Here is a 15907-nt window from a genome sequence, read left to right as displayed (position 1 = left end):
TTTGGAAGTGATTTTCTCCTGGAAAACACAATGTCCAAAAAGCAGAAGCAATGCCAGGGAAGAGATACATACCACAGGATGAATTACCTGTATCAAGCTTCAAAATTAATGGCTGGGAGAAATGATTTTCTCTCAAGTTACTTAGGGCATCAATGTCGGGCAATTGGGAAGAAAAGTGTACTGAAAATGTGAGTAATTTTCACGAGTTTTCACGTAAAAATATCGTTGAAATGTTTTTGGGGACTTTCAGGGAACCAGCAGTGAAGAGGACAATTTGCAAAAGGTGCTCAATTTTCTTGAAACCCGAAGAAACAGCTGATGTTGAAGTTGAAGACACTGGGAGGGGAGTTTGTGTGATCTCTTGCCGGCGTTGTGGTTTCCAAAAACGCTACCACAATGATGGAAACTATTCAATGTGGCTTGATAATCCTGCCTCCGTTGCTGAATCACTGAATTTCGCCTCAGACAGTAGTGCCAGCTCATCGAAAGGTCAACAACCGCCTACAGTTTCACGAGTCAATGGGCATGTCGCTCAAAATGCCACAAGAGTACACGAAAAGAGCCCTATTGTGCCTAAAACAGGCAAAGAGGTAGCCAAGGAGGGATTCCCTGTTTTGAGTAGTTGTGAAAAAATGCAAATTGATGAAGAGGAAGCTTCCTGACCACCCGGGAAAAGGACAAAAATCTCCTGATCTCGAATATAGGAAAATTCCAGTGGAAGTGAAGTTATTTCATCACGCTGAAGCAAGTGGACAAGTTTCTGGTGCAATTGATCAAATAGCGGTCGAGGACTTTCTCCCACCGCGCGCGATCTGCCTGCGCACGTCATTCACGCTGCCCCACTATATAATGCAGCCACGGGCAGACAGACAACAACATTGAAGTGCAATCAGTGAGATCATGTTTCTTGAGCAAGTGGTTCCAGACTTTGAGGCCCAGAGTACCCAGGGTCCTCTAAAGTTCTACGAATGGCTGGGGGATTCGTAAGTTCTCAGCTGCCCTTCCCCTCACATAGGGTAAAATGAATTTAAAGTGATTTCTCGTGCTCAGTTGGTGTGTGATCTTCTCCCATCCGGCGGATTTTACGCCTGTTTGCACCACAGAACTGGGAAGGATTGCAGTTCACTTCCCGGAATTCCAGAAGCGCAATTGCAAACTCCTGGCCCATTCAGTGGATGATGTAGGGAAGCATGTTGACTGGGTCAATGACATCAAGAGCTACTGCTTGGACATTCCTGGGGATTTTCCGTATCCCATCATAGCGGATCCAGAACGCAATCTTGCCGTCCAGTTTGGGATGATTGACGCCAAGCAGCGAAATGATGCAGCAGTAGCCCAAACAGTTCGAGCGCTCTTCATCATAAGGTCAGTGGCAAAATAATAATTTTCATGGCTTTGCCATTTAACCCTTTTAGGGCTGAGACCACTCTAGCGATATGATTGAACTAAAAATAATTTTTGGGGGTTCTTTTGAGCTCAAATAAGATATTTTTAGCAAAAATTCCTAACTGAAAAATTTACGGTTTTTCGTCTTTTCTGATCCTGTAAGTCCTTGGGGATGTCCTTTTGTGGTCATAAAATGATCAGGGATTGTAAAGACATAGTCTTGTACTAATTTTGATTCAATATATTCATAAAATAACTATACAAATTGAAACATTTTCAAAATCGATCCTTTGGGTCAGCGTGACCCAATGGACGTTAAAGGGTTAACAGAAAAATTACCTTTTTATGGAAATTTAATTTCTTTCATTTCCTGTATAGATCTCTTATCATGCTGCAACTGATAAGACAGATCATTGCTTGCATTGCTAATATTGTTGAGCATTGTCAGTGATAAGAGATGGAAGCTTCTTGCAAATAAGAAAGCGGAAGTTGCACTCCTGAAAGATTTAAAATTTAATTTATAATTTCCTGTTTATTGCACTCAAGTTGACTCAAATTGATTTATTGCAGAGGTCACATGAAAATTGCATCTTAATAAGCTTTTCTATGCAATTTGATCAATTTGATTGAAAAATCGTTTTAATCTTTTGTTGCAGTTAATTGATGAAGGTGAAGGACATCATCTTGAATTCTGATTAGAATATATTATTTTTCTTAACCCTTTAAGGGTCGCTTGATGAAAAGTTAATCGGTTAATTGTGAAATCGATTTTTTTTCTAATTTCTGATTTTTCTTTTTTTTTTGTACCGATTCTGTGAATCCTTGAAAATGTCCGTATTCTGTAACTACAGACAAACATATTTCTGAGAAAAAAACAAGAACAATAAGAACGTTCCAATGGCCATCAAAGGGTTAAACTTAACCGTTGGATTCTCTTCAAAAAATTTCTTTAGCTTTCAAATGAGTTTTCAAAGCGACTTTTATGCTCAAGATTATTGTGAGATTCCTCCTAAAATTCACAATTTTTCGCAAAAAATATGTTTTTATTAAAATTATCAAATCAATCATAAAAGGTTTATGCTTTCGTCTGGCGACAAACTTGAGATTACGAAAGATTTCATCATGAAATTTATGTGAAAGTTTTTTTCGCATAAACTTTCATTTAATTATCTCTGTATTAAGAAAATCGTTTAAAAAATGGAATATTCGTCATTTTGCACCTTTTCGGGGGATAAACAAGTTTAATGAGAAGGTGAAAGAGATAAGTGAACAATTCTTATTTTCATTTTAAACAGCCCAGATAAAAGATTGCGTCTCTCAATGACCTATCCAGCCTCAACGGGTCGCAATGTCGAGTGAGTTTTTTTTTGCATAATTTTTTAATGCATTAGAATATGTTTTTAGATAATATACTTGCTTGCTTCTTAAAAGATATGATAATTAGAATGTTTTGCGTAGTCTTGATAATATTATAAATCATTTGCAAAGACAAATTGCGCTTTAGGAAAAACAAATAAAACTTGACAAACACAATAATTTAGCTAAACTTAGATTTAATGACTAATAACAATTTTTTTTAATAATAATAAAAAATAGTTAGTTCTCATAACTTTTTAATTAAATTAATAAAAGAACTAACATCTTAGTCAGCAGAATCCCTCAGAAGTGTGATAAAAGAATATTTTTTCAGTGAAATCCTGCGTTGTATTGACTCCCTGCAATTGGTTGATCGCATAAAAATTGTGGCAACTCCGGCAAATTGGACGGTAAGAAGGCAAAAAGTTTGATCAAAAAATCATTTTTATTTACAAACTATAATTTTTTTCTTTGCTGCCATAAGCCTGGTGAAAAGGTCATGATTCTTCCTGAGGTTACGGATGAAGAGGCGGAAAAGATGTTCCCACGTGGTGTTGATCGGGTCTCAATGCCTTCCGGTATTAACTACGTCCGTACCACAACTAAATATCAATAGAATAAGTTTCTTCCTTTCCAAAATGTTTAAAAATTACAAATAAAGTTGACTTGAAGAATTGTGAATTTTTTGTTTTATCCTTTTGGATTAGAATCGATGAATTTGGTGATGATCCTCGAATTGTCGCAAATTCTGAAGGTTGTCCCACCACTTCTTCAGACGATGCTTCAAGATGAGATTGAACCAAGGTGTTAGAGGGGCTTCCAATGACTTGATTTCACTGAAAGTAGACGAAGGATTGTTGGAGAAAAAAATAAATCAATTAATTTTAAAGAAGTTTTATCGATAGAAAGAAACTTATTTAATCATTGTAAATTCTAAGTTTGGTTTATTAATTTTTGACGAGAAAGAAAAACTGAAAAACAAACGAAAAGTGAAACACCAAGAAGTGACGTTTCGACAATTTTTATTGCCTTCTTCAGGCTTGATAATTCAACGAAATGACTCAAGATTTCAATTTTCTTCAAGATTTTCCTTTTAAATTTTTTAAAAGGTTTTTTATCCCACAAAATGGGATAAACCGCAAAATTGGATTTCTTTTGATTCAATTTCTTGCCTCAACTATATTTTAAAAGTGAGATATCGCATGAAATTGATGAACTTTATGAGATTATATTGCTTGTTGAACAACTCTCTGTGGCACAAAAAGTCTATCTCTGGATTATAAATATTTCATTGCATTTTGTAAAAAAGGCAAAGATAAACGCGTGATCTCACCTTGGGACGCACATAAAACGTCTTATTCTAATTTTTATTTATCTTCCCAGAGAATAGAATTAACATTCATTTACAAAAGAGACGAAAACCATACGTTCTCATGGGATAAAGTTCTCATTCATGCCTATTTTTAAATTAATTTTTGAGATCATTGAGATTGATTTTGAAGGGCAAAAATTGAGAGCTTCAAAAATAAATTAAAATTTATTCTTTTTGGAATAAATTAAAGAGAGATTTCTTACCTTTCGAGATTCTCCCGCGTGACGTAGCGAACTTCACTGATTTCTGAGGGATTTGGCTTCAAGTCCACATCCTTCTGCAGGATGAGGATGTAGTCAATCTCATGCTCTCCCCATACCCCATCCCCAGCTGACTGGTACTGAATCCGCGTGAGGTAGTGAAAATCTTCTGGTTGTGCCTGACTAGTTGGGATCCCAAGCTCATGGTTGAGCCTCCGCTGAGCTGCCCTACGGACACCAATTGCATTCGCCTCCTCTCTCTCTGCAGGGATATCGTAGAGAGGATGGGAGCAACAGGCATTGGTGTAGGTGTCCGGGAAGGTGATCTGCAATGGAATATTTTGGAAAAGAGTATAATCATAACGCACAGTGAAAGTGATGTGCGTGGCGGATTAGCATCACAAAAAGAAAGCTCATTCATACGCACCTTGTGTTTGGAACGTCGCTGGAGCAGCATATCTCCGTGTGAATTAAACAGGAAGACACTGAAGGCTCTGTGGAGTTTCACGTGCCCATTGACGTCCACACGGTGGCTGTCCTTTTTGCTGGCTGGCCCAATTGCCCTATCATCCGTGTCCACGAGGATGCAGTTCTCATTCAAAAGAGCAAACTCCTGGAGCTGCTTCTCCCTCGCAGCCACTGCCTGGGCCCCATAGCCCCTCGATGCTGCACCCACCAAATTCCCCAGGCCACGTCTCAACATTGCACGAGCACACTCAAAATTCGTCTGGTCGCTGACACAGAATTCCAAACATTTTTCACAGAGTAAATAACTTTTTCATCGACTCGGACTGCATGAGTCGCAACTCCACATACGATACGTGCTAATTCAACCGACTTTCCCGGCCGGCAATTATCATCATCATTTCAATATTTAACACTCGGAGGACTTTACTGGTAATTGGTACCAATTGAAACCTTAAAATCGTCACAAAATAAAATCTATTGGACTTATCTCGATGAATTTAGCATCTATGTGTAGGGAATTTTAATTACTTTAAGATAGCAGAAAGAAAATCGCGAGAAAAGTCTTTTCTTTAGAAGATAATTGAGGTCAAAGTCAGAATCCAACGTGGAGGATCAAATTGGTAATCATTACCAGTCAAAATCCCATACATTTCAGCCATGGTTTTGAGGTTATGTTTCCCCATATTTCTGAAATAACGTACTCTTGTTCACTTTTCTCCAGTGAAAATCATTAATATGGACCAATTTTATTGCCGGAAGTGACTAAAAAGTTATTTGAAGAATCAAAGTTTGTGATGATTTAGGCGCAATAATAAATTAAGCAAAACTGCAGCTAAAAAAGTCGTTTGAATTGGCAATTTTGCATCGATTCTACGCAATTTTTTTCCAGTAACGATTTTCTCAATTAAATATTTAGTAATTAGGTGCAGGAATGCTTGAAGGAGATCAAGAATTAGTGAAACTTTCGATCCTCGTTCAATAAACTGATTAATAATAAATTATTGAGAATATTTTATCAACTGGTACTTATTACCAATTTGATCCTCCGCGTTGTGCCAAATGTTGAGTCCTCCAAGTGTTAATGACGACGAGTGGCATGAATAAAATTTGAACTAAACGAACTTTTTTTTGCATTTCGACAAAATTCGTGATTTCCGTGTTTTTTTCCCAAATTTGTGGGCATAAAACGCATTTTTTGGGCTCCTGGGGCACTTACGGGTGCTCCGGGAGCCTGAAGGAGCTCCTCCGTGCGGAATTTGGGGCCCGCGGAAATTTTGACGGTTGGGTTACAAATTTGAAAATTTTGACGGTTGGGGATTTTACACGCACTTTTTTTCCCGGAAATGGATTTTCGTGAACTTTTCAAACCAATGATGCCATTCGACGCGGCGTCACTTCCTGATTGCAAAAACCTACTTCCGGCCGGAAAATTCGGCGGAAAACGCGAGAAAACTGTGAAAAACTGAAAGTGTGAGGGAGACGGATAGCGGTGAAATGCATCCATCTCATTTTCTCTTCAAGAAAATGTACCAAAAAGGGCGCCAAATTCAAAAAGTAACAAAAAATCACGAATTTTATATGGGGGCGCTACGAAGGGGGGCTCCGGGGGGAAAATGAATGCCGTTGGTAAAAACCGCCTGGTATCAGTAGACTGTGTACCTTTATGCCTTATTTTTTTTTTGATAAATAACATATTATTGTTTTAATTATAATTTATTAGCAATTTTTAAACTTCTTCAATACAAAAAATTAAAAGGTTAAAGTAAATCGCATAATTTACCTACATATTTTTATGTTTGAATACACTCTAACAACAAAATTAATGATCTTGAAAAATTCTCACGATCATTTGCCCTTCCAACAAAAGGATCATTCTAAGAAATATTCCTTGTATGGGAATTTTGCAAAAACTTTGTTAATAATTGTCTGAATAGCTGCAGCATAGGATTTAGAAATGTTTGGCTTTAGTTCATTGAAGATATCCATCCAATTTTCATTGAGAAATGCATTCGTGGTATCCCCCAAAACTTTGTCGCCATTGAAGAGATTCTCAAAGTTCATCCAGAGTTTCGTTGAAGTCATTGTGATTTTAGTATTGTTGGTTTGGAGGTAATCCTGACCATCCTTGCTCATCTTTCTTCCTGTAAATCTCAGACGAATCTTGACGTTTTCTGAAAAGAATCTAATTTATTTCAAAACTTTTCTCGGAGTAAAAAATATGGAAAATATTACCTAAAGTTGAGTTACTTTGTCCATTTCCTTGGATAGGAAGAATAAGGACTCTCCCATTTATCCTGTATTGTCCAATAAGTTGAAAAACTGGTGCAGAAAATTCAATTTCATTCTTTGCTCCATCGAAATCCTCAGGGAAACCTCTGGAAAAATTCAAACAGTAATTTAGTGATTTATCAAGTTGATCAGCAAGTTAATTAAATATGCAAATGAATTTATATTACGTTATTCGCGTAATTGTGATGTCTTTCAGTCCATGGAGTGTTACATTGTGGAAAACTAGTCGTATATTGACGGCTCTATTTCCAGAATTTTCAATTGCAATCGTCTTTATGGTAACAGGATCGAGTTGAACGAGATTAAGTTCAGGTAATCCATTGTAGTGATCCTTAATTATGCTCTGAGTCACTTGAGTCAGGCAATTTGAATCACCATAACGACATTTTTCTAAGTTCTCAGCTAAAAAATTAAAAAAAAAATCTATAAAATTCTATGAATTCTAATATTTGGAGATGAAAATACTCACGAAATTGAGCTGCATTGCAGACACAAATAAAAATTAATGCAACTACACTTGTAATCATTATGCTCTCATTTACCTTCTTATTTGCACTCAACTGAACAAATCACATTTAATGTTTATCTGATCACTTTCTGGTGCGTTCTGTTCTAGCATCGCTATGTTTTCCTGTTTTATACTTGGTTCTAATATTGTAAATTCTTACATCAAGGTTGATTTGTTGTTGGAATGTTTTTGTATTTATTTATTGTTAGTGTGACAATTTCTTTAAATAATCCACGTCATAATATCTACATATAAAAGAAGGAAAATCTCTTGAACATAATTTGATGTTTTCCTTTCAGACGGTGTAAAAAAAAATTAATCGAATTTTAGGATTTTTCCAAAGCGTGGAAAATTCTTATTTTTATGAGAACTAGAATAGGTCATAAATTTAGCTTTTTATCCCGAAATTGTATGCTCTTTAACGTCTTCAAAAATCCTTTTGTTTCTATATTGCGACATAATTCTGAGCTTTTCCAAAGCTTTTGCTTGCATTGATGAATTTACCTCAGTTTGTCCCATTAAATTTTTAAACCATCGACAAAATAAAAATTTTTCTTAAAAGAAGATCAGATAAAAAATGCTTGGAATGTTTAGAAAAATGTTCTAAATAATTCTGAATCTAGAATAAATCGTTAGCGCCTGATTGTAGTCAAGAAAATCAGCAAATGAATTGATCTAATTATAAATGCGAAAACTTCTCTGTGTTCAGCCCTGCATTCCAAGTTCTCAGTTACGCACAATTCTCAGGTGAAAGTGAAAGGAAATACAAAAAAAAAACTGCACGAGTTTTTAATGCGGATTTGATAGGGATTTTTCCATGCGAGAATCTTTGATGAGCAATTGACTTTTTTTACACCCTTAAATTGAATTTTATCATTGATATTAATCAATGTACTATTGACTTTAATCGTTTCATTACGCAGGATGAGAATAATATAGTATACCGACGTATTCTGTTGGGAATGTATTCTGTTATCGCATAAATGATGCAAGGTTCGTGGAAAATACGTGGAAATTTTAAAGTTCTTTTAAAGGTTTTTTTGTGGTTGTTTTTCGTGGAACTGTTAGAGGTATATATTATTACCTACTTGAAGCTGATCTTTATCATTTAAATCAATAGCAGAACATAATGTTGAAGGCTTTATTTCATGTGAAATTATTTTATTTTAATAATAAATTAAGGACATAGAGTATAAAAGCTTTGAAATATTGATCTTTATATCATGCTATATACCTAATTTTCCGAGGATTTTTTCCCGTGAAAAGTTTTCTTTAACAGTTTATTGAAAAATGTTGTAAAAAAATGTTTTAATTTCATTTAAAGAAAAGTTTCCGCAACTTTTCTTCCATAAGAATTTTTTGAGATGTTCATCAAACCATATTACTTTTGTAAGAATTTAATACTGTACCTAATTTATTATCCTCTTTTATCTGATTTATCAAAACCTTATTACAAATAGCTACAGACACCTTGAGTTTTATCATTCTAAAATTTACATACATATAGCTCTATTACATACATGCAAACTTATCATTCTCACCTGTTAATTTTTGCAATGACGCCTGTCTTTTTTTTTAAATCCAGTACAATTCAGATGATATTTCCCACGGAGTCATAGCATTTTCCCATTCATTGGACTTGTAAATGTTGCCAATTCCTATTTGTCAGACATACAAGAAAATTGAATTGAAAATTTATTTTGCCACATTTCTTATAGAGTTTATTGATATTGCAATTAATGTTTTAGCTGTGTTTCTTTCAGACACAGCTTTTGTGTACCGAGCAAAATCGAAAGTCGTCAGATCGGGCTCAAACTTGGAATGAGCACGAATTAGGGTCCCCACATTCCAAAAAACGTATGCGCCAAAAAATTTTTTTTCCGGCCGTCCGTCCGTCCGTCCGTCCGTCCGTCCGGCCGGCCGGAACCTAACGCTAAATTGCAAGAGAACGGTAGTAGATAGAAACTTGCGGTAAACGGCAAAGTTTAAATATCGACCGGAAGACATCCGATTATGATGTCAAATTTTATCCCCCACCCCCCCGTCCGCCATTTTGGATAACCTCAAAATTTTGTTTTCGCTATATCTCAGCCCCTGTAATAGCTAAAAATCTGAAATTTAGATATGTTGTAGGGGCCATCAAGAGCTTTCCAACGATACCTCATTTTCGAAAATCGGTCAAGCCGTTTAGTCAATATGGCCGCCACAATTTTTCATCGAAAATCGACCATAACACGAAAACGGCTTGACCGATTTCGATCAACCCAGGCTCAAATGAAAGCTCTCAACAAGCCCTACAACTCTCTAGAACATCCGAAGTTTTAAAAATGACCGCTAAGGGGCCAAAAATCAAAAACAAAATTTTCGATGAGTTTTCGATGAATATCTCGAAAACGCCATTATCGATTTGCTTCATTTTTTGATATGTTATAGCTGACCATATTATCTAGCTCCATGCCAAAAATGAAGAAAATCTATGTCTCCGTTCTCGAGATATAGCCTTCCAAAGTTGGCATGTCATATCTCGGGTTCTACAAGTCCGATTTTGATCAACTCAAGTGCAAATGAAAGGTTTCGTGAAGCCCTACAAATGTCTAGAACATTGCAAATTCGAGAAATGACCGCGAGGGGCGCTAAAGTCAAAATCAAAATTTTCGAAAATTTCGAACTCGAATATTTCGAAAATGCCATTATCGATTTACTTCATATTTTAATATATTATTGTTGAGGTTAAGACCTTTCCAACGATAGCTCAAACTCGAAAATCTATGGAGCCGTTCCCGAGATATGGCGTTTTAAAGATTTCTTGGGGGATGACTTTTCAACTTTTCCCGACTTTGCGCGTATTTAAATTAATTCGCGTTCTAGTTTGCTCTCACAAAATTGGTAGACTGAAAGAAACACAGCTCTCGTAAGCTTGGTCAGCTTACCCGTACATTTTATATTATAAAAATGTATAACAATCATTTAGAAATTGTTCTAATTGATTCTATATTGCACAATAAATATAAAAATCCATTTATCACTTCAGAATGTTTTTTTTTTTAAATATAAAATAATATATATTTTAGTACTAAAATATGTACAAAGTGATACAAAGTTTTTTTTCCTCTCTACATGCTTTTGCAATAATTTGAATAATTTTGCATTTCTTTTGCAAACTACAGTACAATATGTCATTTTGCCTGAGAACAAGATACAGTTGATTTTTGTTGTAAATAAGAAACTTCTTCATCGACTTTATTTAGTTTTAAGAGATTTTTTTTTCTTATTAAATACTTCGCCGAATCCTTTTTTAGTCCAGATATATATCACTGTAGGCTATTTTTGAGAATATCGTATTGATTATTGAGTTGAAAATTTGCGAGAAGGCATCGGTAATTGCGGGCTTCAATTCATCGAGAATATCCTTCCAATTCTCATTGAGGAATCGGTTCATGTTATCACTGAGTGCCTTATCGCCGTTGAAGAGATTCTCAAAGCTAATGTAGAGTCGTGTTGTGTCGAAATTGAAGAGAAAATCTTTCGTTTGAATGTAAACTTTGGAGTTTTTGTACGTTTGCGTCGTCTTGAACTTGAGCTTGAACGTGAGGTTGTCCAGTGTGAGATTACTCTTGCCATTGCCCTGAATAGGGAGAATCAGCACACGCCCGTCGATTTTGTAGTGTCCCAATAAGGCAATTTGCTTCAATTTTGCCTCAGCTTCAAACACAACGTTCGTTGGATCCTTTTCAAAGCCCCTATTTTGTTTAAAAAGAAATATTTAAAAATAATATTCTTCTAATAAAGTGAAACATTTTTCTTTGAGGTATTGAGACACTCACTTCACTCTCGTCACCACAACATTTCTCAGACCAATAATGTCAGTATTGCTGAGAACTAAATTAATATTCACTGGACTTTCACGTTCCTGTGTAATTTTAATTTCATTTATGTGAAGGGGATCAATGGGAATGAGATGAAGTCCTCTGTGCCCATTTGGTACCATTTTAATGACATTTGTAATTACTTCTGGCAAGCATTTTAAATCCGCAGCTTTGCATTTTGGAATGTCGTCAGCTGGAGAAGAAATTAAATTTATGCGGTTAAAATAAATGATTTTTTTTTCGTGGAAATATTTTAGTATTTTTATGGCAAATTTTGTGGTTTTTAATAAATCAACACAAAACAGTAAAGTCAAGTTGATGAATGCTGCTTTTAACCTCGAATTAAAACTGTGCTACTAGGCATTGGTCACTGAACTTATTAAAGCTTATTCCAATTTTGCTGCAATTAAGAAAAAACTCACTTCATAAGAAAACTGTAGTATGAATGAAAGAATTTTCAAAGTTGTGAGCTTTTGGAGCTTTTTTTTTAATTTAAATTAGAGGTGATTTTGAGAATAATTTGGTAAGAACTTTGAGATATTTTCTTTCGATTTTTTTGATCTTTTTTAGAATATTGAATCACATTAAAATAAAATTATTTTCAGATGATTTTTTTTCAAGAATTTCTAAAGAAGTCAATTTTAAATTTTGTTCAAGAAGTTGTAAAACTCTTCTTTTACTCAAATCCATTTGAATTTTATGAAAATTCAAACTTTTTGGTACCTAACTTTATTGCACTCAAAATCAGTAAAGAAAACTTTCTGAATGTATTAAATATAATATAGTAACAATGGGTAAATATAGGTTAAATTCATTGTAAATCCGTTCAATTCTATAATAAATTAATTTTATTCTTCACTAGAATTGTATTTATGTAACTTTCTACATCCGTTTTTTTTCGAGACTGCAATGTCGTTGGAAGGTGTTATACATATCTTGAATATGTTGAATATATAGTATTATGCTATCTGCAATATCTCGTGAATATATAATAATTTTCCCATAATTATGGAAATTCGCAGAAGTGCTACGAGATGAAAATTTTTTAATTGAAAGGAATTTTTATTGAAAAATTGTAAATAAGAGACAAATGTTTTACTATCTTTTACACACTACACGCGTAAAATATTTTAACACGTCTCAAATTTATCGTCTTTCAATGACTTTATTTTATTTATTGATCTGAATTATGTTTTTTTTTGTGCATTATTTGGAGCATAAAAATGTTGAGGAAGTTGAGGCGCGTGGTTCGGTGTGAAGGTTTCGAGTTAATTTTGCAAATTTACATAATTCCAAATGATAGACGTTTGATTAATTTTTTGGCACTTAAACTAAACAGAAAATCTTCGAGGAATTTCTTAAACTCCTGGTACAATGTCAGCACGATTTGTAAATCTGAATCACCACTATTTTCTTATTTTATTTATTTTCACCATTAGCATTTATAGCGTAATACCGAAAGATTTTTCTTCACATATTTTTGGGTAGTGCACAGAAGGAGAAAAAGAAAAGAAAATACCACAAAAAACTGCCAAACCGTGAAATGTGTTATTTCCTGGTATTTCTTTTAACACAATACGCAGCAATATAATAATTTGTTTATATAGAATGATTTAAATCACTTACGAAATTTAGCCGCAAGTGAAGATTTCACGAAAATTAACACACTGAGAAGAAGAAGATTTTTATGCATTTTTATCTGTTTTTATTTATGGGCTTAATATCGAAAGGTAAAGCACAACACTGTTTGATTTGAAATGAAAATAATATTTTTTTTTTGATTTCTTTCACTGATATCCAAAAGCTTTTTTGGGGGCGCAAAGAACTTCGTCTTTGGAGCTTTCCTCGATGTATGTTCACCGGTTGACGGTTGTGTTAACAATGGATGTAGCTGTTGATTAGACTGATTCTTTATATAGCGAACTCATTCAAGGATTTCTAGTCGTCTCGTCTCAACTATCACACACCGGTGTATCGGCTTACAATCATGCTTACAACTACATACATTGACACATAAGAGTGGCAAGATTCTGGGGTTTTTTTGCCATAATAATTTTTCGTTTAGGTATTCAATTATGGTCTATGAGAAATTCTTTAATAATAAAATGTTTTGACTGTTTCACGTATAATTTTTTTCCGGGAAGAAAATCAGCACAAGTCGATATATTTTTTGGGCCTTGATTTATATTTTCCTAAATGTTTCTTAAATTGCAAAATTTAAGCGCAATAAACCGGATAACATAGAGATTTCTATCTCTTTGCGCCGGAAAGGAAACAGGAATAAGACTCAACTATAACTTGTAAATATTTAAGACGTGGTGGGTTATAAAAATTTGTAACGATCCTGCTAGATGAGGTACTAAAATGTTAATAAGACTTTTAGCTGCTTCATTAATTTCTGCCTTATCTGATGCAAAGACAAAACGATCTTTTTATTGTTGCAAATTCAGCAAAAGTATTTTTGTAATTCCTCACATAAATGAAGATTTAGTAAAGACAAATTGATGGTCATGATGGGCGTACATATTAAAAAAAATAATGTTTATTAAACTCTCGTAGAGAGACAAAAAGAGAAATACGATGTCATATACATTTATTGGAAATATGTGAGTGGAATAGTTTAAGAGAAAAAAAAACTCCTACTTTACTTAAAGAATTCTTCTTTTGCCGGTAGATGAAGACATGAGAGAACAAGTTGATTGAATCGCTAAAATAACACAAGTTTATGCTTTTATCGAAAAGCAAAGAAAAAAACATTTATCAAAAAGCAGAAAGAAAAAATCAAGTTCAGAAGACAAGCTCAATGTCAGGTCGAAGAAACGTGACACCAACTATCTTCATTGTATGATTTAATAATATATGCGAGGATTATTAACGAAGAAATACCTTTACTCATTACAAGAATTGCCGGTTAATTGGACATTTCTCTTACTTTTCTGGTTATATTCCGCGTGTTGGCGAGCACGTTCACATTGAACAGGAAATTCCGCTTCATATTCAAAAATTTCCTCCATGATGGAAATTATTATTTATTTTGTACTTTATTTGTTTTTTTCTTTCCCTCACAGAGGGTGGAAAATTGTGCCGAAAAATGCCAAAAGCAATGAAGCTTTTCAAAAGTCTCATTTTGAAGACTTTCGTGAGCAATGCATGGAAATTTATAGGGAAAGTTGAATGAATATAACAGATAACATGGCAAAGCCCTTCTAATGATTTTTGCCTCAACATTGAAGGAGTTCAACAAGTTGCAGATGGAGTATGTAGATAAATTCGCAATTGAATGGAGCTTTCAAACGCTATTTATATGTCTTTTATTTACATATGTTTACTTGCAAATATGTATTATTTTGCTGGTGAATTTATGCTTGTGGCGTTCCTAATCAATGTAACCTGTCAATGTTTTACTTTAAATTGATGATCTTTCCGGGTTCTTTGTTGGTTATTTCGCTTTATTTTCTTCAATGAGAATAATTTTGAAATTTTCCTTCTTTTACGGATGAAAATTTAAAAACCTTTTCAATATAAAATTAGAATAGCATTATCAATTTCCCTAAGAAATCAAAAATTTCCTTCTTCAAGAAAAGCTTTTGTATATAATTTATTAGTTTTTAAATAGAACGACCTTTAATATTAATCTTCTCTCAATTTAAATTCATAAGAAAATCAATTTTCTCCAATTTCTATCTTTTTATTTATTTATAAATAAAACAAAACTCTAAATATTCTGTGATGTTCCACAATGAAACGAAACTTTTATAGCATTATATTTCTTTTTAACCATTCCACCCTCTCACAGTGGGTTAGAGGGTTTAATATCAAAAGCCCCTGAGTGGTGGAAACATTTGAATATCACGATATCCGTCCCCGGTGGAAAAACGTCATTCATCCACCCCCTAGTCTCCGTGGCAAATAAATTGTTTCGGAATAAACGGCAGACAACATAGGTTGGTATTATTGTCTCTCCGTGAAAAAGCTCCTTTTTAGTCGTTGAACCATTTTCGTGGTGAAAAGTCGTTGTTACGAATTTTTTCTGCAGTTTCCAAGTGAAAATTTGGAGTTGAGAAAAACCAAGAATTGTGCAAAAAAACGGATAGAATATCATTTTTCCTTAACATTGATGTACTTCTTGTTGATGAGAGTTCAGTATTTCCCCGGAAAATCGTGAAAATTTGAAAAATGTGTTATATAACTTGTGTTATGTAATAGAGGAAAATTTTTTGAAGTGAAAAAATGCAGAAATGTAAAGAATTTTGATTTAAAAGAATTGTGTTTAAAGAATAAAGTTTTAAATGCTTCTAATTAAGTTATAAAAGTGCAATATCATTGGGAAATTCTTTAGATTTGTGATTATGTAATTCCTAGAAGTTTTTCCTAGAAGAAAATTCAGTTTAAAGATAAGTGTTGAACATAACATAGTTGCAAAAGTGATTTAAAAAAAATAATTTTAAATTTTTATTGCAAT

General features: G+C 34.0%; 5 protein-coding genes across 5 annotated transcripts; 2 read left to right on the top strand and 3 right to left on the bottom strand.

Annotated features, from left to right (window-relative positions):
- The first annotated feature begins 30 nt into the window (after positions 1–30).
- Positions 31–662, top strand: LOC129787807 (ribonuclease P protein subunit p21). Its single transcript, XM_055823597.1, has 2 exons — positions 31–188; positions 251–662. Exons 1-2 carry the CDS (start codon positions 31–33, stop codon positions 660–662), a joined length of 570 nt encoding a protein of 189 aa, XP_055679572.1.
- On the top strand, positions 502–3423 carry LOC129787803 (peroxiredoxin-6-like). The gene is made up of 5 exons (XM_055823593.1): positions 502–983; positions 1051–1365; positions 2682–2741; positions 3077–3152; positions 3227–3423. The coding sequence occupies exons 1-5, from the start codon at positions 901–903 to the stop codon at positions 3356–3358; spliced, it is 666 nt and encodes a 221-aa protein (XP_055679568.1). The 5' UTR covers positions 502–900; the 3' UTR covers positions 3359–3423.
- On the bottom strand, positions 3169–5135 carry LOC129787800 (isopentenyl-diphosphate Delta-isomerase 1-like). The gene is made up of 3 exons (XM_055823590.1): positions 4742–5135; positions 4318–4640; positions 3169–3578 (listed from the first exon to the last, which is right to left on the bottom strand). The coding sequence occupies exons 1-3, from the start codon at positions 5015–5017 to the stop codon at positions 3446–3448; spliced, it is 732 nt and encodes a 243-aa protein (XP_055679565.1). The 5' UTR covers positions 5018–5135; the 3' UTR covers positions 3169–3445.
- A 1346-nt stretch (positions 5136–6481) lies between these two features.
- Positions 6482–7696, bottom strand: LOC129787799 (protein takeout-like). The gene is made up of 4 exons (XM_055823589.1): positions 7541–7696; positions 7239–7473; positions 7015–7157; positions 6482–6953 (listed from the first exon to the last, which is right to left on the bottom strand). The coding sequence occupies exons 1-4, from the start codon at positions 7596–7598 to the stop codon at positions 6652–6654; spliced, it is 738 nt and encodes a 245-aa protein (XP_055679564.1). The 5' UTR covers positions 7599–7696; the 3' UTR covers positions 6482–6651.
- Positions 7697–9263: 1567 nt separating this feature from the next.
- Positions 9264–13361, bottom strand: LOC129787785 (protein takeout-like). The gene is made up of 3 exons (XM_055823562.1): positions 13072–13361; positions 11404–11638; positions 9264–11319 (listed from the first exon to the last, which is right to left on the bottom strand). The coding sequence occupies exons 1-3, from the start codon at positions 13136–13138 to the stop codon at positions 10875–10877; spliced, it is 747 nt and encodes a 248-aa protein (XP_055679537.1). The 5' UTR covers positions 13139–13361; the 3' UTR covers positions 9264–10874.
- Positions 13362–15907: the final 2546 nt, after the last annotated feature.

This window comes from Lutzomyia longipalpis, chromosome 1 (genome assembly GCF_024334085.1).
Source record: "Lutzomyia longipalpis isolate SR_M1_2022 chromosome 1, ASM2433408v1".
Taxonomy (NCBI): domain Eukaryota; kingdom Metazoa; phylum Arthropoda; class Insecta; order Diptera; family Psychodidae; genus Lutzomyia; species Lutzomyia longipalpis.
Note: the sequence above shows the minus strand (reverse complement) of the source record. Positions and strands in the feature narration are given on the sequence as shown.